Genomic DNA, 24,049 nt, shown 5'->3' on the forward strand with positions numbered 1-24,049 from the left:
AATATTATGGAGATTTGAAGCTATGACATTAAGGGATTAAGTATTTAACAAGTTGTCGGTTGTGAACAGGGCTACACCATGCGTACAATCCATGCACGCCGCACGTAACATTCTGGCCACACGTTTGATTTGGCGTTTATTGTATGTGACACTTACCAGGAGGTTTATGCAACACGTAGGGTGTGTTGACAATTGACCATTAACTTTGACCTGTTGATTATTTTGGCTTTTGATTAAACTTCGTTCTAATTGAGAATTTGACTAAAGTTTAGTCTTAGATTGATATTAAGAGCCATGTGCTGGCTTTTCGTTGCATAGACTGTTGTTGAGCTTTTGTTGTTGGATCATGTGGATTTTCTCACTATGCTATGTGGACGGTAGGTATCCTTGTATGCTAGGATAAATGTAATGTTATAATAGAGTTGTATGAGTAGACTAGTATAGTCTGCAATATGTTTGTGTACCTGGTTGTATCATTTGTTCATATATCTGTAAGAGACGTTGATGACCGATGATGAGAGATCGTGAGCCTATAGATTCATATTGACGACGAAACGATGAGAGATCCTAAGTCCATGTACACATGTTATTAGCGAAAACACGAGAGGTCGTCAACCATAATTTGTATGTTATTGGTGAAACGATGAATGGTCTTGATCTATTGATTTGTACGTAGTGTATTGTATGTATATTGTGATACATGATATTTTAGGGAACTAATTAAGCTCTATGCTTACATTAATTTTAATGTTTTTCAGATTGTTTGAAGGAAGGGGGAAGTGTGACTATACATTCGTATCAAGGCTTTATTGTAATTCGGCTGTTGGACTTTGTAATTCAACTATATTTAACCTTATGCTTTTGAAATAAATAGGTATTATATTATATTTTTAGAAATGAATTTTAGTGTTTAACAGATTTTTAAACGAAAATTTTATTTTGGAATTTGAAATGTTCTGCATAAGCAGGCAGGCACATAGAAAAAACTTTATATCGGAAAATCTTTTCCTATAACTTGTTAGAATATTAAAAGTTTATTTTTATTAAAAAAGATAAAAACAGGCTTCCATTATAAATGCTCTGAAAATATTGTAAAAAGACATTCAAAGTGTTTTTTTTTATTAATTAATTATTTTCCGTGACTAGTATTCCTTTAACATAAAAAAATTTGAAACCACAAATATGCCGTTCGATTCTGATTTCTGTCATGCATGCCAGACAAAATCACTTTCCATGCCATCTCAATTTCTCTGGTTTTCCATTTTACCCCTTGCATTTTTACATCATGCATATTACTCCCTATTGCTTTAGCCTACTCTTTCATCCACCCCAAATAAGTAGGTGAAACTCAATTCTATAATACTCATGTTGCTAGCAAACTATCAACCAAAATCGACGGTATGAGCGGAGCACTTGCGAGTCAGGATAATCTCAGGTCCATCGTTAAATTCTCACAAAAAAAGAAAAAGAAGAAAAGAAAATTTTCTTTTATATATATATATATATATATATATATATATATATATATATATATATATATATATATATAGGGAATAGTTATATAGAAAATGAATGATTAAGGCAACACATATTTGAACCAATGAAAACATGACACCACATCACTTCCACAATAACTTCCACAATACATTACTTGTGAAGAAAGAAATGGACACGTGTCATTTGATTATTGGCTCCGGTAGATGTTGCCCTGGTTATTTGTTTTCCATACAACTAATTTATCTATATATATATATATATATATATATATATATATATATATATATATATATATATATATATATATATATATATATATATATTTCTTTCCTAATAAATAAAAAACTTTTTTACAACATCATAGTCTTTCAATTTGATAAATGTCAATTTTGTGATAATTTTGAATTAATTTTTTTTTCACATTTCATTTTATAAGTTTTCTTAGTTTATTAATTTCTATATAATAATTTAATATAATAATTGCAATAAATATAGTAATAAATTGATATCAATTTCATCAATGAACTTACCTTTTAATTTCAAAAATTTAAATTAAAGTTTATTGGTTTCTTTTGTTCATTTATTTAAATTATTTGTTTAAATTTAAAAGATAATAAACATTTCAATTTTAATAATTCATAAATTTTCTTATAAATTCAAAGTTATTAATTATTTAGACCTATATATTTAACTTTTTTTTAAATTAACCAATATAATACATGAGTTTCACAACTAATATATATATATATATATATATATATATATATATATATATATATATATATATATATATATATATATATATATATAACTGACTTTCCTCGACGGTACGCAATTTTGCCATAATTGTGAATCATATATTTGTATTTGAAATTTATATAAAAAAGTTTGTTCAAAATATATTTGCACTAATAAAGTATGTTTTTGGTTATGTACCCTTTCGCTTCAATTCTTTATGTCTTATCATAATTTAAAATTACAATATATGATGATAGTATTTTTTTTATAACGTTGAGTGACATACATGTATTCTTAATTTATACTGAAATGTATACTAATTTTGTATTTTTTATAAGCATGAAGCAAAATGTATGATGAATTATTCCCTGATTATGGATTAATATTTGTTCATTTGTTAGATATATAAATTCTAGACAATGTAAATGATATTTTATCAAAATATTAATTTATTATTAATGATGATGTGAGATAGTATTTTTTTGGATTTCAGATATGAGCAAACTAAGTTATATTGAAGTTCTTGATTTCATAATCCCGTTGTAAAATTTTATTTTGTTGTAATGGTTTCTTTATAGCTTCTTGTTAGTTTTAATATAATACCGTTGTTCCAAATATATATATATTATTAATAATGATAAAAATATACAGATCAAATGATTTTTTTATAAAAAATATTGATATATTATTATTCCATTCTCATTATATACTCAATATTTGGCCTAAATTATCTATTCATTTATCATAAATAGGCATATGCATGTGGATATTTATATTATTTATAAATAAAATATCAAATATATTATTACACTTATCTTGGTCATGTTATATTATCATACTATCCAGCCCCAACTTTAACATTTCGAAGGCTTTGTGCCAAAATCAAAGTGGGCCCTATAAAAAAATTCATGTAAAATATTATTAAGTAAAAGTGTTACTGTTAAATTTAAAACTTAAAGATGTTAACAAACATCTCATAAATTCACTTCCATAACATCATGTATTCATTCGTTAGTAACAAATTAAAACTATTACAAATAGTATTTCAAAAAAATAAAAAAAATAAAAAGTCAGCGCATTACTATTTCTAAACATCGACATTCTACCATTTTTAGAAGCAAATTCATCTATTAAACTTTTGATAATCAATATTCTCAAGAAACTAATTCTTAATCGAAATCAAAGTTAAACTGTTTAATCTTACTTGAGTCATGGTCGAACACCAATAAGATTTAAAAACTTTAGTCTTGAAAAACTTCTTTTTGTTGTTGCAATTGTAATAGGAACAATCAACAATATTATGTATGATAGACAAGAAACTAGATATGTGTTTATCATTTTTAAGAAATTTAGTATTACATTAGCTGTATTTTGTTCATATGATATTCGGTGAATTCAAAGTTTCTGTTATGAATAAGAAAACAAAAATGTCTTCATATTGTTTGTATCGTTCAAACCTTCGCTCTAATGAACAAATAGCTTGATCAACTTTGTATACAAAATATTTAATACTGAATAACTCTGGAGGTGAAAGTTCATATGCCCGTGCTGATAACCCTACGCCACCCTCGTCAAAATGTCTTTTTTTTTTTTCTAAAAAAAATATTCTTTTAGTAATTTTCTCAATAATCACTAGATCATTTCCAAAATCATAAGAAATAACTCTCACACAATCTGAATCCTTATACCCATTTTCCCGGTAGTATTTAAAAAAACTCAATAACTGCCCACACACTACTCATTGCCTCATCAGTATAAATATTCTTAACTTGAAGTTGTTTGCTTAGGTTATTTACTTTAGCAAATATATAATACCATATAACCATAACGATTATAAAGTCAAATCTACAAAGTTTAAACTCTAACGACTATGACATTATATACCAAACATTGAAAAAGTAAAACAATAAAGCATACTAACATAGTGATGGACTTAAAAAACAAGTACACAACTCACACAACACTCCACTAGGACAAACCAATCACAATGTTTTTGAGTTATTCTACTTCACTATTTGTTAACTTCATTGGAGCATTTAGCCTGAGGGAGAAAAACAGTCAAACATGGTAGGGAAATTAAAAAAGAGAAGACATAATAACCTTAACTGGTAGACTACGAGTCAGTTACATGAGGACGAGACGATGATTGATGACTCAAAGAATTATAAAGATTCAATACAACATAACAGAAGTTTCCGGAAAGAGAAAAGAGCAAAACCGACAATCCATTGACATCGTTGTCAGGTTTGTTAGGGTTTGATTTCTTTTTTACTTTTTAATGAGTTTATAAAATATGAAAATGTTTGCTAGAATCTATATTAGAAACATAATTGTATTTTTCTATGGATATAGATAATTTCTTTAAATTGTTGGTAGATTTTAGAATTTATGATTAGATTTTTATTTTTCTTTATTTTCTTTGGTTTACTTCATGACTAAAATGAATTCAAGATTGCAACTAAATGTTACATTGTGCCTGTAAGAAACTGAAGGCTAATTTTATTTAATGATAACTTATAAAAAATATTTTACAAAAATACCAACACCATAATTATATATCTATGATAAAATTCGAAGGCCCCTTAAAATCGAAAAACACGTTTGACTGCACCTCTCACACACTCCATGATCGCCACTGATACTATGCTATACAAAGTATTTAGATGAAACTATTGAACAAGACTCATTTATAACTCTAGTGTATTTTATGAACATAAAAAATGAGAAGGGTGTCAACCGTATAATTCAATATATTTTGGGGATCTTATGAAACTTATTTGAAATAATTGGGCCATTATCGAATTTTTAAAGTATTAAATTCTCAGATCAAAATTTAGTCCATTCAGAATTCAGATTACTACTCTGTCTGGCTCTCACTCTCTCACACACAAACACACACTAAATCGATTAATTTTTTTCTGCTGGACTTCTGATTCGCTGTGGGAGAGGTGATCCGTGGAGTTTCAAGCTCCGTTTCAACTCGAAATTCGAAGGTGAGTTGTTTGATTTTCATTGTTGCGTCATGATCAGTTGAATTTGGTACTAATAGCACCACCTGATTTGTATCATTTGTTCAATTTATGTAAGTTTAGTGGTTACAATTTTTTTGATTTACCGTTGTCCATATACGTGATTCAAATTCCATTTCTGTGAATCGGAACGTCTTGATCCTTATCTTTTAGCTTTTTCGGCCAAGCTTTAATGAAGTTTGACCGGTTTTGTAGTTCGACGTTGATATCCGATTTGAATTTTGATGCCCTGTTGAATTTTGTTATTGATGTTATAGTGATTTAGCTGTAGCTGTGAGTGGATTCCAGTTGTATACGTTTATTTGTTTGTTTTTATTTGATTGGTCTTTGAATTTGAATTTCGGTACTCGAATACGATTTTAATGTATCTCGAAAGGAACGTGTTTGAATCTCGGGCTTCTACGATCAGAATCGCGAGAATCGTCCTTCATCGTATAATTAATATTCATGATGCCTTTTCAAATAGCTTTGAGATTTCGAAAAAAAACCCCACCAATCATGATTCATTTGCTAGAAAATACTCATTGCTAGACACCCATGCTTCTTATCGTCACTAAAAGCGGAAGTTTTATTCAAAATAAATATAAGCTTTATCGCTGGTGATTTAAATCCTTATTGAATCGTCCTATTGGATTCGGATGCTTAGGGTTCGATTCTTTGGCAGTTGCAGTGGGACCATACATGGGTGTGCGACTGATTGGGAAGAACAATTTAATCTATTTTATTAAAAACCTAAACCATAAAAATTTATGACTTACACGATTAGAATATTAGATAACTTTTTACTTTTATATTGGTTTCTTTTTGAACTCCGATGTACACACACCATATAAATGCATCCTTACATATCTAACTTTTCAGAATTTTCAAATCCCAATATTCTTATATCACGTTTTCCATATCCTAACAGCCATATCCTCGCAACATAAGATGCATTGTATATCACATAAAACATCTGTCAATTTTCACTAATAAATGAAAAAAGGAACAAAATAATGGAACTTTTCGTGATTTTCTACTTATGCGTACTTTTAATGATCTTTATTTATGTATGTAGCGTGACAACCAAGACCATCCACCTACTTGCGTACTATACCTAATATTGTTATTTATTCTTCACTTTTTAGGGTAGCTCACGTAAACCTTGATATTCTATTAGTCATATTAACTTATTTAAGCTCCATATTCTGTATGTGAATTTCTGAAATAGGCTTTTTTTGTTTTGAATTTCAGGATCAAGCTCACTTGTGTTAAAGAAAAAGATTTCATTGTCTCATTGGAGAACACCAACTTTGTTCTTCTGATAAACACTGTGTTCTTATTGAAGCTTTGAGGAACACTCTGTGAAAACCACACACGGAAATGAAGAAGAAGAGTTTCAGAAATCAAATTAATTCGATCTTTGGAAGTCATATTGATCCAGACAAAGATGAGGAACTTAAAGGCAGTAATATAGGTATATACTTTATTGAATGCCTCTTTTTCTTTTGTTTTACTTATTGTCATATAATATTTTTGAATTGTCTGATATTAAAAGAAAGATGTAGATCATAGATTAAAGCTCTAAATGAATTTGCAGAAATGGAAGATAATTATAAGAAGATTCTAGAGCTTCTAAAAGAGGAAGACAGTCATGACAGAGACAAACTTGTTGAGTTGATTGAAGATTTCCACAAACATCATCAATCCATTTACAACCGTTATGATCACATCACAGGAGAGCTGAAGGCAAAAGTTCATTCAAAGAAAGATAATGACTCTTCTTCCTCATCCAGTTCAGATTCAGATTCAGATGATCCTATAAACAAGAAAGGCAGTAAAAATGGGAAGTTGAAAGTAGCATACATCCTCAAGGAACAACTTCAAGCAGCAAATACCGAAATTGAAGAGTTGACAAAAAAGTTGACTCTTGCAACAGAAGAAAAAGAAGCATTGAGTTCAGAATGCCAGGCTGCTTTGAACAAAGAACAAGAAACAGAGAAGATGTTGGGAGAGTTGAAACTCGAAGTTGATAGATTGCATGAAGAAAATTCTAAACTTTCAGCTGAATTTAGTCAGAAACTAGAAGCAACAAAAGAGGAGCTATCAAATGTAACTAAAACACTAGAAGCTACAGAAGCAGAAAAGAAGTCTCTATCAATAAAGGGATCAGAGTTAGCAGATGAAATCCAAGAACTTGCCACAAAATGTAGCCAATTACAAGAAAAGTTATCTGACAAAGAGAATGAGCTTCTTAATCATTTAGAGATGCATACATCTCACAAGAGTGAGACAGAAATCAGAATGAGGGGTTTTGAAGAAGAACTTGGATCTTTGCATTCCAAGAAAAGTGAGATTGAGAAACAGAAAGAAGAGGAGATGTCGATTCTCACCAAGAAATATGAAGATAAAGAGAAAGAATCTCTATCTCAGATAGAGAATTTGACAGAAACACTTAGCAACTTGGAAAAAGAAGTGGAATCCTTTAGCACTCAGAAAAGTAAACTGGAAGAAAATGTGCAGGCTTTATTGAATAAAATCAATGAAAAGGAGGGAGAGATAGCGTCTCTATGCAGTCAAAAATTTGAATCAGAAAGTCAATTGGAGAAAAGTGGTCAAGAAATTGCAGAGTATGTTATTCAGATAGGGAATTTCAGAGAACAGGTTTCTAAAATGACTATGGATCTAGCAAAGACTGTGGAAGAGAAGGAAGGTTATGAGTCAAAAGTCAAAGATCTAGAACTGAAGCTTGAATCCTTGAATAGCCTGAAAGATGAACTAGAATTGCAAGTTGAGAAAAAGGGTATTGAAATTTCTGAAGTTTTGATCCTGAGTCAAAGTTTGAAAGAAGAACTTGAACACAAGGCGCAAGAACAAGTGAAGACTGTGGAAGAGAAGGAAGGCTTTGAGTCAAAGGTGAAAGATCTAGAATTGGAGCTGGAATCCTTGAAGAACCTGAAAGGTGAATTAGAAACTCAACTTGAGAAAAAAGGTATTGAGATTTCAGAACTTTTAATCTCAAATGAAAGTCTGAAAGAAGAACTTGAAAAGAAGGTGCAAGAACAAGCGAAGACTGTGGAAGAGAAGGAAGGTTATGAGTCAAAGGTCAAAGATTTAGAATTGGAGCTGGAATCCTTGAAGAACCTGAAAGATGAATTGGAAACTCAACTCGAGAAAAAGGGTATTGAGATTTCAGAACTTTTAATCTCAAATGAAAGTCTGAAAGAAGAACTTGAAAGCAAGTCCAAGGATCAAGAGAAGACTCTAGAAGAGAAGGAAGGCTACGAGTCAAAGGTCAAAGATCTAGAAGTGGAGCTTGAGTCATTGAAAAACCAGAAAAATGAATCAGAAATGCAACTTGAGAAAAAGAGTATTGAAATTTCAGAATTCTTAATTCTGACTCAAAGTCTGAAAGATGAAGTTGAAAACAAGTCAAGGGATCACGCGAAGACCACAGAAGAGAAGGAAGGCTATGAGTCTCAGGTCAAAGATCTAGAATTGAAGCTCGAATCACTAAACACACTGATAGTTGATTTAGAAACAGTAATTGAGAAAAAAGCTACTCAAATTTCAGAACTCTTAGTCTCAAGTGAAAGTCTGAAAGAGGAACTTGAAAGCAAGTCAAAAGAACAAGCCAAGACCATGGAAGAGAAAGAAGTTTGTGAATCAAAGGTTAAAGATTTGGAATTGGAGCTCGAGTCCTTGAAAAAACTGAAAAATGAATTAGAAACTCAACTCGAGAAAAAGGGTGTTGAGATTTCAGAACTCTTAATCTCGAGTGAAATTCAGATAGAAGAACTTCAAAACAAGTCACAAGATCAAGCAAAGACTTTGGAAGAAAAGGAAGGGTTGGAGTCAAAGGTCAAAGATCTAGAATTGGAGCTTGAATCACTGAAGAACCTGAAAAATGAATCAGAAATGCATCTCGAGAAAAAGGGTATTGAAATCTCAGAATTCTTAATTCTGACTCAAAGTCTGAAAGAAGAAGTTGAAAGCAAATCCAGGGATCACATGAAAACCATTGAAGAGAAAGAAGGCTATGAGACACGTGTCAAAGATCTGGAACTGAAGCTCGAAGAATTCAACAACCTGAAAATTGAATTAGAAGCACAACTTGAGAAAAAGGGTACTGAAATTTCAGAAGTCTTGATCCTGAGTCAAAGTCTGAAAGAAGAACTTGAAAGCAAGTCAAAAGAACAAGCGGAAGAGAAGGAAGGATATGAGTCAAAGGTCAAAGATCTGGAACTAAAGCTCGAATCCTTGAACACCCTGAAAAATGAATTAGAAATTGAAGTTGAGAAAAAGGGTAGTGAAATTTCAGAACTTTCAGTCCTGTGTCAAAGCCTGAAAGAAGAAATTGAAAGCAAGTCAAAAGAGCAATTAAAGACCATGGAAGAGAAGGAAGGGTACGAATCACAAGTCAAAGATCTTGAATCAAAGCTCGAATCATTGAACAGTTTGAAAGTTGAATTAGAAACAGAAGTGGAGAAAAAGAGCACTCAAATTTCAGAACTTTCAGCATTGAGTGAAAGTCTGAAAGAGGAACTTGAAAGCAAGTGTAAAGAACATGCAAAGATTGTGGAAGAGAAGGAAGGGTATGAGACAAAAGTCAAAGATCTAGAACTTGAGCTCGAATCTTTGAACAACCTTAAAAGTGAATCAGAAATGCATATTGAGAAAAAGGGTAGTGAAATTACAGAACTCTTAATCCTGTCTCAAACTCTGAAAGCTGAACTTGAAAGCAAGTCAAAAGATCATGCAAACACCATGGAAGAGTATGAGACAAAAGTCAAAGATCTTGAATTGAAGCTTGAATCATTGAACAGTTTGAAAGTTGAATTAGAAACAGAAGTTGAGAAAAAAGGTACTCAAATTTCAGAACTTGTAGTCTTGAGTGAAAGTGTGAAACAGGAACTTGAAAGCAAATCACAAGATCAAGTGAAAACTTTGGAAGAGAAAGATGGCTTTGAGTTGAAAGTCAAAGATCTTGAATTGGAGCTGGATTCCTTGAAAATCCTGAAGAATGAATCAGAAATGCAACTTGAGAAAAAGGGTATTGAGATTTCAGAGCTCTTAATCCTGACTCAAAGTCTGAAAGAAGAAGTTGAAAGCAAGTCAAAAGAACAAGCAGACCAGAAGGAAATGTATGAGTCAATGGTCAAAGATCTAGAATCGCAGCTTGAATCATTAAACAACCAGAAAGTTGAATTAGAAACAGAAATTGAGAAAAAGGGTGCTCAAATATCAGAACTTTTAATCCTGACTCAAAGTCTGAAAGAAGAAGTTGAAATCAAGTCGAAAGAACACATGGAAGAGAAGGAATGCCATGAGTCAAAGGTCAAAGATCTGGAACAGAAGCTCAATGAATTGGAAACTGAAGTGGCAAAAAAGGGTGCTGAAATTTCAGAACTATTAATCTTGAGTCAAAGTTTAAAAGAAGAAATCGAAAGCAAGTCAAAAGATGAAGAAAAAACAGTAGAAGAGAAGAAAGATTTGGAAATTCAGATTGAAAGAATGAATCAAGAGTATTCAGAAGCAGAAGTGAAAATCAAAGAAATGGCTGAAGAGATTCAGTCAAAAGAACAAAAGCTTGACCAAATGGAGGAAGCCATTGAAGACCTGAAAGGAGACCTGGAAATCAAAGGAGAAGAAGTCAACACTTTGACCGAAACAGTCCGAAACCTTGAAGTCAAAATCCGCCTCACAAACCAAAAGCTTCGTGTAACAGAACAAACACTAAACGAAAAAGAAGGCGATCATGCAGGAAAAGAAGAAAAACTCCATCAAGAAAACAAATCCCTCATAGAAAAAATCTCAACTTTATCCAAAACAATCACTTTTTACAAAGAAACCGAAGAGATTATCAAGAAAGAGATTTCATCAAAAGTCAACGAGATTTCATCCGGGATTGACTCGCTCACTGTGAAATTTGAAGAAGATCAAGGACACATCTCGACACGGGTTTACGAAATCATGAATGAAATTCAAGCTGCAAAGGTTTTGATGAAAGAAAAGATGGTGAAAATGGTGAAGGAATTGAAGGTTGTTGAAGGTGAGAAGGAGAGATTAATGAAATCAGCTGATGAGAAAATTAGTGAAAAAGATAACAAGATTAAGGAGCTTGAAATTTTGGTTAATGTGAAAGATAAAAATTTACTGGATTTAGGAGAGGAGAAGAGGGAGGCGATTAGACAGTTGTGTATTTTGGTTGATTATCAACGTGATCGTTATGATCATTTGCTATCCAGGAAAATGACAGTTGGAAGAAGGCAAACTGCAAGGTAAATATTTGGTTTTTGATTTTTGAAAAGTTTAATATCCGGATGTTTTTGTTTTTGTTATGTATGATTGTGTGTTGTAAGTAAGGTCTATTGATTATTGGATTGGGGTAGATTTATTTGTATTGTTTGTGTATAGGAAATTACTTTTGTTATTTCCTAGTCTGTATTATTTATTCATTCAGGGATATTACTTATTTTTGGAAACATTATATTTATATGTTTCTTTTGTTGCATTTGCTATTACGAGTAGCTTCTCCTACTTCTAATGTGCACATGCTTACTAAACTTGATTTTATCTATCTTTGATCCAATTGAAAGTAAAAGCTTGAATATTCTAGCCTTTTTAAACAAAAGCTTGTTTCCGGGCCTTCCAAATCTGCTAAAAGCTCTAGTAAACCAAACCTAATCACCCAAATAAGACATTTTCTATGAGATTCCACAACATAAGTGTTAGGAAATATATCTTTTAAAAAACTAGAACCGCAACATCTTTCCAAAACTACGTTTTTCATCTAAACCAACCACCCTTTCGAAAAGGTTCTCAAGCAAGACCTCAAGATTAAGAAAATCAGAATTAACATTAGAGATACCGAACCATACTTCCGGAATCGGTTTTTTGGCGATATGTTTTACATCCACAAGAGAGATTCTGCAAGCCTTAATACATTTAAATAAATATCATCACCACCCGCTTTTAGCCTCCATCACAAATTTGCAAGAAGCGGGAGATTCAAAGAATTTTTTGCATCCGACACTAAGACTTTCTTTATTTTTATTTTTAGAGTAAGTACCTTTACTCTAAGAAATCCAACATATACGGTCTCCCCCAAAGAAATATTTTTCGAATGTTATCAATTAAAAGAACAATCTTTTTAAGGCCCACAAGAATGGAAAAATAATAAAGAGGGAGACTATTCCAAACTAAAGATTGGTAGCTTTCCAATTGCTTAACTTGGTTTCAAATATCTCGAAATACAATAACATTATTCTGGTCTCAAACAAATGGGGGGGGGGGGGGGGGGGGGTGTAAGATGGTCGACAACCCCCATTGTAGGGAAGAGTTATATATATATATATATATATATATATATATATATATATATATATATATATATATATATATATATATATATATAGGGTAAAATGAATATACCTAACAACCTTATATAAGCTTAGGTACCTAACCTCATCAAACTACATCATTTTGCATTAAATTTTCATTGCAATCATCCAAAGTTCTTAAACTTCATCCCTAAACTTGATTTACTTCAAAAAAATTTGGAAATTCATCATTATATTTCTCGTACATCCTTTCATTTGTAGCGGTAGGATATGAAGCCCATCAGGTGGTATTCGATAGAAAGACGTGATGTAAAAGAAAGATATTGGTGAAAGTCCAAAGATTTTGGAAGTAATCAAGTTATGGGGTTGAAGTTTAATAACCTTACGCAATTACAATGTAAATAAATACAAACCGATGTAGTATTATGAACTTAGGTACCTAAGCTTATATAAGCTTATTTAAGGTTGTTAGGTATATATATATATATATATATATATATATATATATATATATATATATATATATATATATATAACAATTTTAAGATCACATCGATCCTAAGTGAATCTGTAAAAAATCCCTTCAAGTGATTAGTAGACTATACAACAACAAAAAATCTATGGACAATCGCACTTTAGGTTCTCCAAAGCCTTATGTTGGCTCCAATAGGAAGACCCAGATAAGTAAACGGAAAAGACGGGAGCTCACAATTCAAATACTAGCAAGCCTAGCCACTTCCAAGTTATCTACCCCACCTCATACACCTTGCTTTTATAAAGATTCACTTTTAATTCAGAAGCAACAAGGAAGCATCTAGAGAGTCTATTAAGTTTAATAAAATTTATCTAGGACCTCTTGCCTATAAACACTAGATAATCCACATATATAAGATATTAAGATGTATAAGGAAGAGACATACCACAAAAGCAATGGAGATCACAAACCGACTCTATCGATATGTAGAGACCTTCCATTGCCTTAATCCTCTTCTAATGTTGAACTCCTTAGTCGGGAACCATTTACCAAATTGGAAGCTCTACTAGTCAAAAAACAACCCCAAATCCACCTTCTCCATTTCACCTCAAAATCCATTTGCTTAATAACTTAATCAAGAAAACCCAAATTCAAAGAATCAAACGATTTAACAAAATCCACAAGACTTTCTTTTTAGATTTCTTAGACCGCATGTAGAGTTCATTTATTACGATGGAGTCATCAAGAATGCTTTTGCCACTAACATAAGCTGATTGCTTGGTATTATATGATAAAACTGATATTGTTTTTTTTTTTTTTTTTTTTTTTTTTTTTTTTTTTTTGTTTTTTAGTTATAGATATTAATTGTTGAACTAAGATTTCTTTTAATGTTATTTAATTATTTATGGTACAAGTTTCCTAATACAAGATAAATTGTTTGATGACTACTCTCATTTGTCAAAATGTGAAAATCAATCTTAGTTGAGTGAGCGAATTTTGAAAATTAATAGTTTAAAATTGAAAGGAATGATGTCATGTTTGTCACGACTATTTAAGCTCTACATAAACTCTACCTAAGCTTTATCTTGATTTACCATGGCAAGGAAAAAGAAGAAGTAGTGTCATGACAATGGAGAAGAGATGAAGAAGACAAAAAGTGGGAAAATGAGATTTAATACACACATATAACACATACAAATGCAAATGATTTATCATTAGTCAACAATACACTGTCGAGAAAAGTTTTTTTTTGTCGAAATGAATGGCGGTGAACTCACAACATGTTTTGTCATCCACTCCCCAAGTCTAAACTTATTTTTAAATTTAAGATCTAACATAAATACACTAGATTTCCCAACATACTCGATGTTAAAGAATAAATACAATAAATATCATGATTCCAAGAGAATATCAAGTGTAAGCTGTATTTTCACTTTAGCCCCCCTATTTTAGTGTATTTCCAATTATACCGTAGTAAATAATATGCTTTTTCTAGGTGGTCCAATATAAAAGCCTATGAACAACTCAATCCGCCCCAATTATAAAGTCATTGTCTTCATTGAAAGTGTCGTCCAGTTTTGATCAAAAAATTGTCTCTCCAAATCCATCCATACAAAGCAGAATCCGTCTCGGCCGTTTTCTTCAATCAATTTCGCATTTCCAATTGTAGAAGCCTTTGATTTTTCAACGTTATTCGTTTCATGATTGACTCTGCCTCTGAAGAAAGAAATTACAGATCGATCGATTCTCCATGACGATCAAACTACAACAACCGTTACTGCCACCAGGTATCGCACTTTCTCTCTCCGCCAGCAGCTTTTGTCTTTTATCTAATTCTAAATTAAAGGTAAAGAATTCTGGATCGAGATTGCATCTTATCGTTAACGTTATTGAACGTCAAAGTGGAAGTCTACTTTACAGTGCTCCAAAATTTACGGATTTATCTCAAACTGTAAATTAGTTTAATGTCATTTTCATGAATTAACATATACCAATCGTGCGCAATCCATGGAAAATAGGAAGGAATGAAACTCGTTTAACCGATTATTATTGATTAAAACGAAATCGACGCTGTCTTTTGCTTTTTGTTCCCATAAAGCTGTAACCCTATGTTATATCATCGTATTATTGTAACAATATGAACTATATATACAGTGCTTATTAGATATGGTGATTATTGCATTACTGCTTACTATCTGGAAATCTTAGTTCTGGAAATACAATAATTGTAAGTTTGTAACTGGAATTCTTACCTATATCCCCCAAATGCGTGATGAATTTGAAATGAAATTGGGGTACCAATGATTTCTTTTTTTGGTTTACCCATCTAAGTTGAACACTTGTGTGATCAATTATTCGTTTAAAACTGCTCACTTAAAAAGAATAAAAGAAAGGTTGCTTAAAATTAGACGGAATTCCATATGGAAAACAAGCAGATGATCAATGATCCAACCCCTTTTCTTCAAATAATTGCTTGATATATCATTATTTCATTAGCTGGTTATAATTCGGTGTACAACCACCAATGGGTGAGAGTTGAAACTGAGAAATTAAAGCATTTATTTTTCTATTGCTTTCAATTCTGGTCGTATCAAATTGAAATAAAGTTGACTTTTTTAATGCATAATTGCATATAGTTAAGAGATGGAAGTGTATTATATATGAAATAACCTTTTATGTATGATTATTTTATTACATGGTAATATAATAATAATATATACATACATATTTCTCTAGATCTTTTATATATCTTCTATCGCCATCTTGTTTTGTTCCGGTATCATCAAGGCTTATTTTTTTTTCCATTAAAGATAATTACGTCTCTCTCTCTCTCTCTCTCCCTCTCTCTCTCGTTACATATGTGAATACGACTATATGTATATGTAAATCATTGTTTATATAATTCATGATTATCATAGATTCATACATGTAATCTGGTCGCTGATCTTTCTTGATGGCAGAGGCTCCACCGGAAAACAAAAACTCCCGGCAGCAAGACGCGGGTGCAGCTTTTGTGCTCGAATCAAAAGGTAACACCTGGCAATCGTTTTCGTTAAGTTTTAGTATTCAGTAATCAGTCATGACAACCCCGATCTAAGTCTACATCAAAAGCTTTCAGGCGAATGGTTCCACGCCGGATTTCATCTCACCACCGCGATAGTGGGCCCCACTATACTAACGCTACCGTACGCCTTCAGGGGGTTGGGATGGGGACCGGGGATCTTTTGTCTCACAGTCATGGGTGTCGTCACTTTTTACTCTTACTATCTCATGTCCCTTGTTCTTGAACACTGTGAGAAAGCCGGCCGCCGCCACATCCGTTTCCGGGAACTCGCCGCCGATGTCTTGGGTTCTGGTTGGATGTTCTATTTTGTAATTTTTATTCAAACCGCTATTAACACCGGCATAAGCATCGGAGCAATCTTGCTTGCAGGGGAATGCCTTAAGGTATATATATAATACATACTCGTAGATTTGATAAAAAATCTTTTAGCTAAAATGATATAAATTTTAGATAATGTATTCAAGTTTTTCTCCGGATGGGCCCCTGAGACTGTGGGAATTCATTGCAATGGTGACACTGGTGATGATAGTCCTTTCTCAGTTGCCGACTTTTCACTCCCTCAGACACGTCAACTTGGTTTCTCTTTTCTTGAGCTTGGCCTACACTTTCATTGTCGTCGGCGCGTGTATCAACGCAGGTATAATGCATTCATTTTCACACGTGTCACTATCTCTCTATTTTCTGATTCCACTTTTATGTGTAATTTTGTTGACAGGACTATCGAAAAATGCACCACCAAGAGATTATTCATTAGAAGATTCAAAATTTTCAGTAGTTATGAGCGCCTTCACTTCTATCTCTATAATTGCTGCCATTTTTGGGAACGGAATTCTCCCTGAGATACAAGTAAGTTGAATTGTGTTTTCATCAAGTTCCTTATATAATTATAATTATATTACGTTACATATGTATCAACTATAATAGAATTCACGAGTTGTTTGTTATAAACTATATTAAAGGCTACCTTGGCTCCACCGGTAACGGGGAAAATGTTGAAAGGGCTTATTATGTGTTACACCGTTATATTCATCACCTTCTACTCGGCCGCCGTTTCCGGTTACTGGGTGTTTGGCAACAAAGCTAGCTCAAACATTCTCAACAGCCTCATGCCGGATGACGGGCCCGCTTTAGCTCCAACTTGGCTTCTCGGACTCGGGGTCATTTTCGTCCTTTTACAACTCTTCGCCATTGGCCTGGTACACCCCCAAACCCTAAACCATAAACCTTAAACCATACAGATACAGATGATTATCATTTTGACTTTGACACAGGTTTACTCACAAGTAGCTTATGAGATAATGGAAACACAGTCAGCGGACGTGAATCAAGGAATGTTTTCGAAACGAAATTTAATTCCGAGAATAATTTTGAGGTCGCTTTACATGATTTTTTGTGGGTTTTTTGCGGCGATGTTACCGTTTTTTGGAGATATTAATGGTGTGGTTGGAGCGTTGGGGTTTATTCCGCTGGATTTCATACTTCCGATGCTTTTGTACAACATGACCTACAAGCCCTCCAGATCTTCGTTTACTTATTGGATTAATGTTGTTATTATGGTTGTTTTTACGGGTGTTGGCTTGTTGGGTTCCTTTTCTTCGGTTAGAAAGTTAGTTCTTGATGCTAGTAAGTTCAAGATTTTTAGTGACGATGTCGTGGATTGAAGAATAGATGATGTAGATTAGATGTGTTTAATACTTGAATGTAAAAAACTAAAACGGCAGATGCATACCCAACATTTCTTTACAAACTCTTTACTCTTGTATCATATAACAAAGGACATTCTATAACTTGTTATTTATTACAAGGCTGAATCCAACATGATCCACATTCATACACGAAGACGAGTGAAGATACAAAGCAGAAATAAAGCTCTCTCTCTCTCTCTCTCTCTCTCTCTCTCTCTCTCTCTCTATATATATATATATATATATATATATATATATATATATATATATATATATATATATATACACACATATAAACCACGGTCTACAAAATAAAATAACATATAAAGTATAAAAATAATAATCATTAATTATAGATTTGCATATATTATTTTTATATAAAGTTTGATATATTAACCGTAAATGCATCATGATATTTTAAATTAATATTAATTGGTGTATATTAAAATAGAAAAAAAAAATTGTAAAAAAAAACAGAGAAATGAATCATTTAAATAACATTGTTTTATTTTAAACTAAGTTAAAAACCGTGTATTACATGGTTGAGAAATTAAAATAACATAGATAATTACATATAGAAACATAGAACACACATATACCGAACACACACACATAAAACACACATACAAATGACAATTTTTCCTTTGTTTAAAGACAATATTACAATAAATAGCAATCTACTTTGTAAAGTTAGTTTATAATAGCAACCAACTTTGCAGAAATAAGCCGTGATAGGAACTTGTTCTATTTTTGGTCATTTTTGACAATGTGGTCCTTTTTTACATGAATTTTTTTTTACGATAAATAGCTACCAACCAACTTTATAGAAATAAGTTGTGATGAGAGTAAATATAAGTAGAAAAATTAGACTGTCAGAAGCACATAAAAATAAGACAAAATTTCACAATTGGTCCTTCTGGTTTACAGAATATCATACTTTGAGGACTTCCTAGAAAAAGTCACGCGACTGGTCCCTGTGGTTTGTAAAATTACATGAAAGGTTCTCCTGCCGATAAATCTAACTTTCCAACTGTTAGATTTTAATGAAAAAGACTATTTTGCCCTTTTACCAATATTGCAATACACCACAAACCTCAAGGACCATTTCAGTAATTTTATAAATTTGAAATTTTGTATATATATAAATTATAAATATAAATTATAAATATAAATTATATATATATATATATATATATATATATATATATATATATATATATATATATGTATATATGTATTTTCAACCACTTGATAATTTTTATTTTATCTTTTTGACATTTTGTTTTCTATTTTTATTTTATAATTTTAGTTATTTATGGTTTTTTTAATGTTTTTTTTATTTTGATTCAAGTAAATAAACTTAAATTCGATAAACCATATCGAAACCTTTATTTTCTTAATTATGAAATGAAACGTTAATGTTTTTTTTATGTTGTAACAATTTATTTATTTTTATTTATTTTTACTTTGATGCTCCATTGTTAATCTCGTTAGCAACTTTATGTTTGCATTTATCATTATCATTATTTGACATTTTGTTGTTTTCTTTATATATATATATATATATATATATATATATATATTTACTTATTTATTATTCTTCTTTTGTTTTTATTTATTTTGATTCAAGTAATAGAAAATAGAAAAACAAAAAAACAAAAACTCAAACACCAAAGTTGTAAAATACACTAATATATTAATATATTTTACACTTTTCATATTTTTTGGTTTTTTTTTGCATTTTTTTAATTCATTTTTGTTATGTTTATTTTCTTTATTTATATTTGTAAATATAACTATTTTATTTACGCGAATCAAAATAAAAAAAGTTACAAAAACCATAAATAACCAAAATTATAAAAAAAACCTCAAACACCAATTGTAATACTTTTTGGAAAAGGTCAAAAAAAAGTTATCAAGTTGATGAAAAATAAAACGAAACAACGAAAAAAATAAAATTTAAAAAATAAAAAAAATAATACTAAAAAATTAAAAAAAAACGAAAAAAACCAAAAAAAAGATGAAAATGTAAAATGTATTAATATATTAGAGTATATTAGAATTTGGTGTTTGAGTTTTTGTTTTTTGTTTTTCTATTTTTCATTACTTGAATCAAAATAAATAAAAACAACAGAAGAATAATAAATAATTAAAATTATAACAAAAACAGAAAACAAAAGGTCAAATAATGATAATGATAGATACAAACATAAAGTTGTTAATGATATTAACTATGGAGCATAAAAAACATGAACAATAACGACATAAAATTAAAAAAAAACATTAATGTTTCATTTCACAAATTAAAAAAATTAAAGAAAAAATAATCTCGACATGGTTTATCAAATTTAAGTTTATTTACTTTATTCAAAATAAATAAAAATATAACAAAAAACCATAAATAACTAAAACTATAAAATAAAAATAGAAAACAATATTTCAAAATGATAAAAAAATATCAAATTGTTGAAATTATATATATATATATATATATATATATATATATATATATATATATATATAATATTTCATATTTAGAAAATTACACGAATGGTCCTTGAGGTTTGTAGTGTATTGCAATATTGGTAGAAGGGCAAAATAGTCTGTTTCATTAAAATCTAATAGCTGAAAAGTTAGATTTAACGGCAGGAGGACCTTTCATATAATTTTACAAACCATAGGGACCAGTCGCGTGACTTTTTGCTAGGAAGTCCTCAAAGTACGATATTCTGTAAACCACAGGGACCAATTGTGAAATTTTGTCTAAAAATAATAAATGTTCCTAAAGTTATTTATTATAAAAAAAGATTAATACCTATTAATTGAAAATCAAGCACATAAATAATATAAATAAGTATTTCAGCATTAACTCAAAGACATTAGTTATTAAATATTCATTTTAAAAGAAGTATTCAACATCAATTATAAAGTTAAGACAATTCTAAGTACCAAAAAAAAGGTTTATGGAAAGATGAACATTAATATTGAAAAACATATACAGATTCAAAAACACTACAAAACCATATTGATAAAACTTATAATTAGAGTTGAGCATTTTATAGTCACTCTATGTTTATTGCACAAAACATTCTTTTAATGTTTATATTTATTAAAATGTTTTTTTTTATCAAAAATCTATTAATGTCAGTTACAAATTTTTAAAGTAAAAAGTATTTATATATTTTGAAGATCATTTGTTGCACTTAATACATAAATTCCATACTAAACATTTTGGTCCTTAACATATATTTATGTACAATTCGAAGTCAATATTTTGATTTTTGTAATAGTTATAGAAAACCTTCAATTCTCACACAAAATAACATTTAACTTTTAACCCAAAAAATAGCAACATATTTTTATTTATTTGTGTATTATATCATGACATACAACAAAAATTAAAACATTGTAATTGGAAGATGTGAAAATATGATGCTATAATAAACCAATCAATTAGAGTATGATGTTATTTTTTGAATTTAATTTTTTTTTAGAGAAAGAGACAATTGCAAAAAATAGCAACTTACTTTGTGTATTACAACATCCAATGTACAAGTACACTATGAAAGTCTAAAAATTTAACATTGAGTCATGGAAGCTCATATGTTGTAGTTCCTATGTATTTTGTTGGTACTTTTGTCAACAAATTGTATATAATTCAAAAAAACTGAAAGACAAAAAAACACATAAGAGAAACGAAGAAACCAATTTTTCACATAATAAAATATTTACCTATATAATGCAGATTACCAAACAGTAGTCAATAGATTGAATAAAGTCTCAAACCACCCACTTCCTGATATTTGAATAGACGAAATCACAAACAAATGCACATAATTTCTAAGCACATTCTAATATGCAAATACAAAATAACCAAATGTATAATATAGAAGAGCAACATTTATAATTATATAGGGTCTAATACAACCATAATCAGCAACATAGAACATCGATTCAATCAATCAAGAATATTTCGAAAAACGATAAGGTATATGCAAAAATGTAAGATATCAAAACCTTATTTCATAGATAAAAATAAATTAGATTGATAAACAACCCATAATAATTATATATTTAATTTTTAATTAGTGGTTTGGAAAGCAATTAGATATACGAATCAAAGCATTTAGATAAAATAAATCAATCAAACACCCAAATTGTAAATAGTCCTACTAAGAAATAAGCCTTGGTATGTGTTTTGAAAAAATACACCCTTTGGCTTAAATCCAGTTACCTTATAATAAACACATGTTACACCTTTTCAACTGCTTTAACCACAATCAAATCCATAACATAGCCTATAGTCGATGTTCTTTCCACATCCTATAAACACACACATACACATACACACATAAAAAACAGTTAAAAAAATCAAAGAAAACTTGCAAGCTCAAAATTTAGCCACTACAAAGTTCATACATTATGCAAATATATATAAAGATTTAAGCCAATATAGTTTCAGAATCATGCCTCACAAATTTTTACATGTGTTGCTCACATGGCCCCCTATTTTCTGGCAACACAACAGATTAAAACACAAGAGAATAGAAAAGTGGCCTCGACAAACAAATTGAACAAAAAAAAAGATCAATTGTATATTCCAAATGCTAAAAATAATTGACACTTTAATAGAAGAAAGAAACTTTAAACCTTATGTTTAGCCAGAAAGGTAGGTTCCGAAGTAAGTTGTGTGACTAGAGATCCAATCCCGCATCTCATTTTCAGAGTCACCGCATTTCCATCGAATACATGGTTCAAAAAATATAAGGAAAAGGGTAACACATTGATAGTGTTGGTGGAGCAGAGGTGCTGCAGTGGTGAGTAGTGTGATAGTAAACGCCGATAAGGAAGAGCAACAACAAAGAAATATGAGCATGTGTGCGATGGTGTTGAGTGAGAGAGAGGGATAGGGATAAAGAATAGGAGGGGTAATGGTAGTGGATTAAAGGGTTAGTAATGGTGGTGATAGAGGTGACGAAGGTGATAGCAGGCGACAACGTTCAGAATGACGGTTATCATTTAGGGTTTGTCTATTGAGAAAGGAGGGTGTAGAAGATGAATCAAGGATGTGAAATGTTTAGAAAGAATAAGTGATATACATGATATAAGAGGCGAGATTTGAGAGATAAAGATCAAGCAAATCACGATTCAAATGAAATCCTGATTTTCAATCTGATTTTGGGAAGGAAGGCATGATTATAGATGAAGAAGTAAGCGGGAAATAAAATAAAAGGTTTAGTCTAAGATTGACATGTGGCATATAGCAGGTGTAGAAGGCTGCCACATGCTATTCTGTGAGAATTACAAAGAAAATATGTTGTTTGATAATATGAATACGTTCAATCTTATATAATTATTTTAATTATTAAGCATTTTCACTAATTAAATCGTCTATAAAGTTATTATACACTTTTTTTAATTTCTTATTCTGTCAAAATGTTATCAGGATGTTTATTGAGTCTTATTTTGCTAGAATTAAAATAAATAAAAAACGATGAATGAGAACAAAAATGAATTAGAATCGGTGAGAATCCATTAAAATAACAATAGTTATGTGAGATTGAACGTATTCACATTACTAAACAACATATTCTCTTAGTAATTTTCATAAAATAGCATTATCCACACGTCCACACAATAGTTGTCCATCCACATTATAACCTAGCCCTATATATATATATATATATATATATATATATATATATATATATATATATATATCATACATACATACTTATAAAGCTAACATTTTTCTTGAATCTCATGCATTTGAAACCCCCATTCTTTTTTCCTTTCACCACATTCATTTGAAACTCCTATGACTTTTCAATTTCTTAGAAATAATAATTATAAATTTGCTAATTAGGTTAAATAAATATCAAATCTAAAGTGTATTCATATATAAACTAAATTTCAATATTAAAATAATATCTTTAATTCTACTTATAAAATTATGTTTTTTAACCTTTAACATATTATACATAATTTATTAGTTTTAATATATTGTTGGATATAAACCATTATCGTTTTAAAGGTATAATTTTTGAACAATTTGTATAAAATACTTAAATTATTAATTAAAATATAACATTATAGGCTCAACTTAATATATATTTTATTTAACTTAAACAACCCAAAGATTATTTTATAAATAGTTAAAAGTGATAAATTGTCTTTTTAATAATGATTGTAAGTTGGTTAATAAGGTTAAATAAATATTAAACCTAAAGTGTAATCAT

At 30.3% G+C, this 24,049-nt stretch overlaps 2 protein-coding genes across 2 annotated transcripts; both read left to right on the plus strand.

Annotated features, from left to right (window-relative positions):
* The first annotated feature begins 5,070 nt into the window (after positions 1 to 5,070).
* CIP1 (COP1-interactive protein 1) lies at positions 5,071 to 11,757 on the plus strand. Its single transcript, XM_079006803.1, has 3 exons — positions 5,071 to 5,228; positions 6,498 to 6,720; positions 6,844 to 11,757. Exons 2-3 carry the CDS (start codon positions 6,627 to 6,629, stop codon positions 11,526 to 11,528), a joined length of 4,779 nt encoding a protein of 1,592 aa, XP_078862929.1. The 5' UTR covers positions 5,071 to 5,228; positions 6,498 to 6,626; the 3' UTR covers positions 11,529 to 11,757.
* A 2,840-nt stretch (positions 11,758 to 14,597) lies between these two features.
* LOC145058920 (Transmembrane amino acid transporter family protein) lies at positions 14,598 to 17,912 on the plus strand. The gene is made up of 7 exons (XM_079006804.1): positions 14,598 to 14,848; positions 16,022 to 16,090; positions 16,180 to 16,508; positions 16,576 to 16,762; positions 16,841 to 16,971; positions 17,085 to 17,321; positions 17,397 to 17,912. The coding sequence occupies exons 1-7, from the start codon at positions 14,812 to 14,814 to the stop codon at positions 17,784 to 17,786; spliced, it is 1,380 nt and encodes a 459-aa protein (XP_078862930.1). The 5' UTR covers positions 14,598 to 14,811; the 3' UTR covers positions 17,787 to 17,912.
* Positions 17,913 to 24,049: the final 6,137 nt, after the last annotated feature.

This window comes from Lactuca serriola, chromosome 6 (genome assembly GCF_051521515.1).
Source record: "Lactuca serriola cultivar US96UC23 chromosome 6, Lser_US96UC23_V15, whole genome shotgun sequence".
NCBI classification, from domain to species: Eukaryota; Viridiplantae; Streptophyta; class Magnoliopsida; order Asterales; family Asteraceae; genus Lactuca; species Lactuca serriola.

What these genes read in the sequence shown, in the direction of transcription:
- LOC145058920 (XM_079006804.1), top strand. Translation starts at nt 14,812, where the DNA reads ATGACGATCAAACTACAACAACCGTTACTGCCACCAG. An exon ending in GAATTCTCCCTGAGATACAA is followed by an intron (nt 16,972 to 17,084) that starts GTAAGTTGAATT and finishes ACTATATTAAAG; the next exon opens with GCTACCTTGGCTCCACCGGT. An exon ending in AACTCTTCGCCATTGGCCTG is followed by an intron (nt 17,322 to 17,396) that starts GTACACCCCCAA and finishes ACTTTGACACAG; the next exon opens with GTTTACTCACAAGTAGCTTA.
- CIP1 (XM_079006803.1), top strand. Translation starts at nt 6,627, where the DNA reads ATGAAGAAGAAGAGTTTCAGAAATCAAATTAATTCGATCTTTGGAAGT. An exon ending in ACTTAAAGGCAGTAATATAG is followed by an intron (nt 6,721 to 6,843) that starts GTATATACTTTA and finishes ATGAATTTGCAG; the next exon opens with AAATGGAAGATAATTATAAG.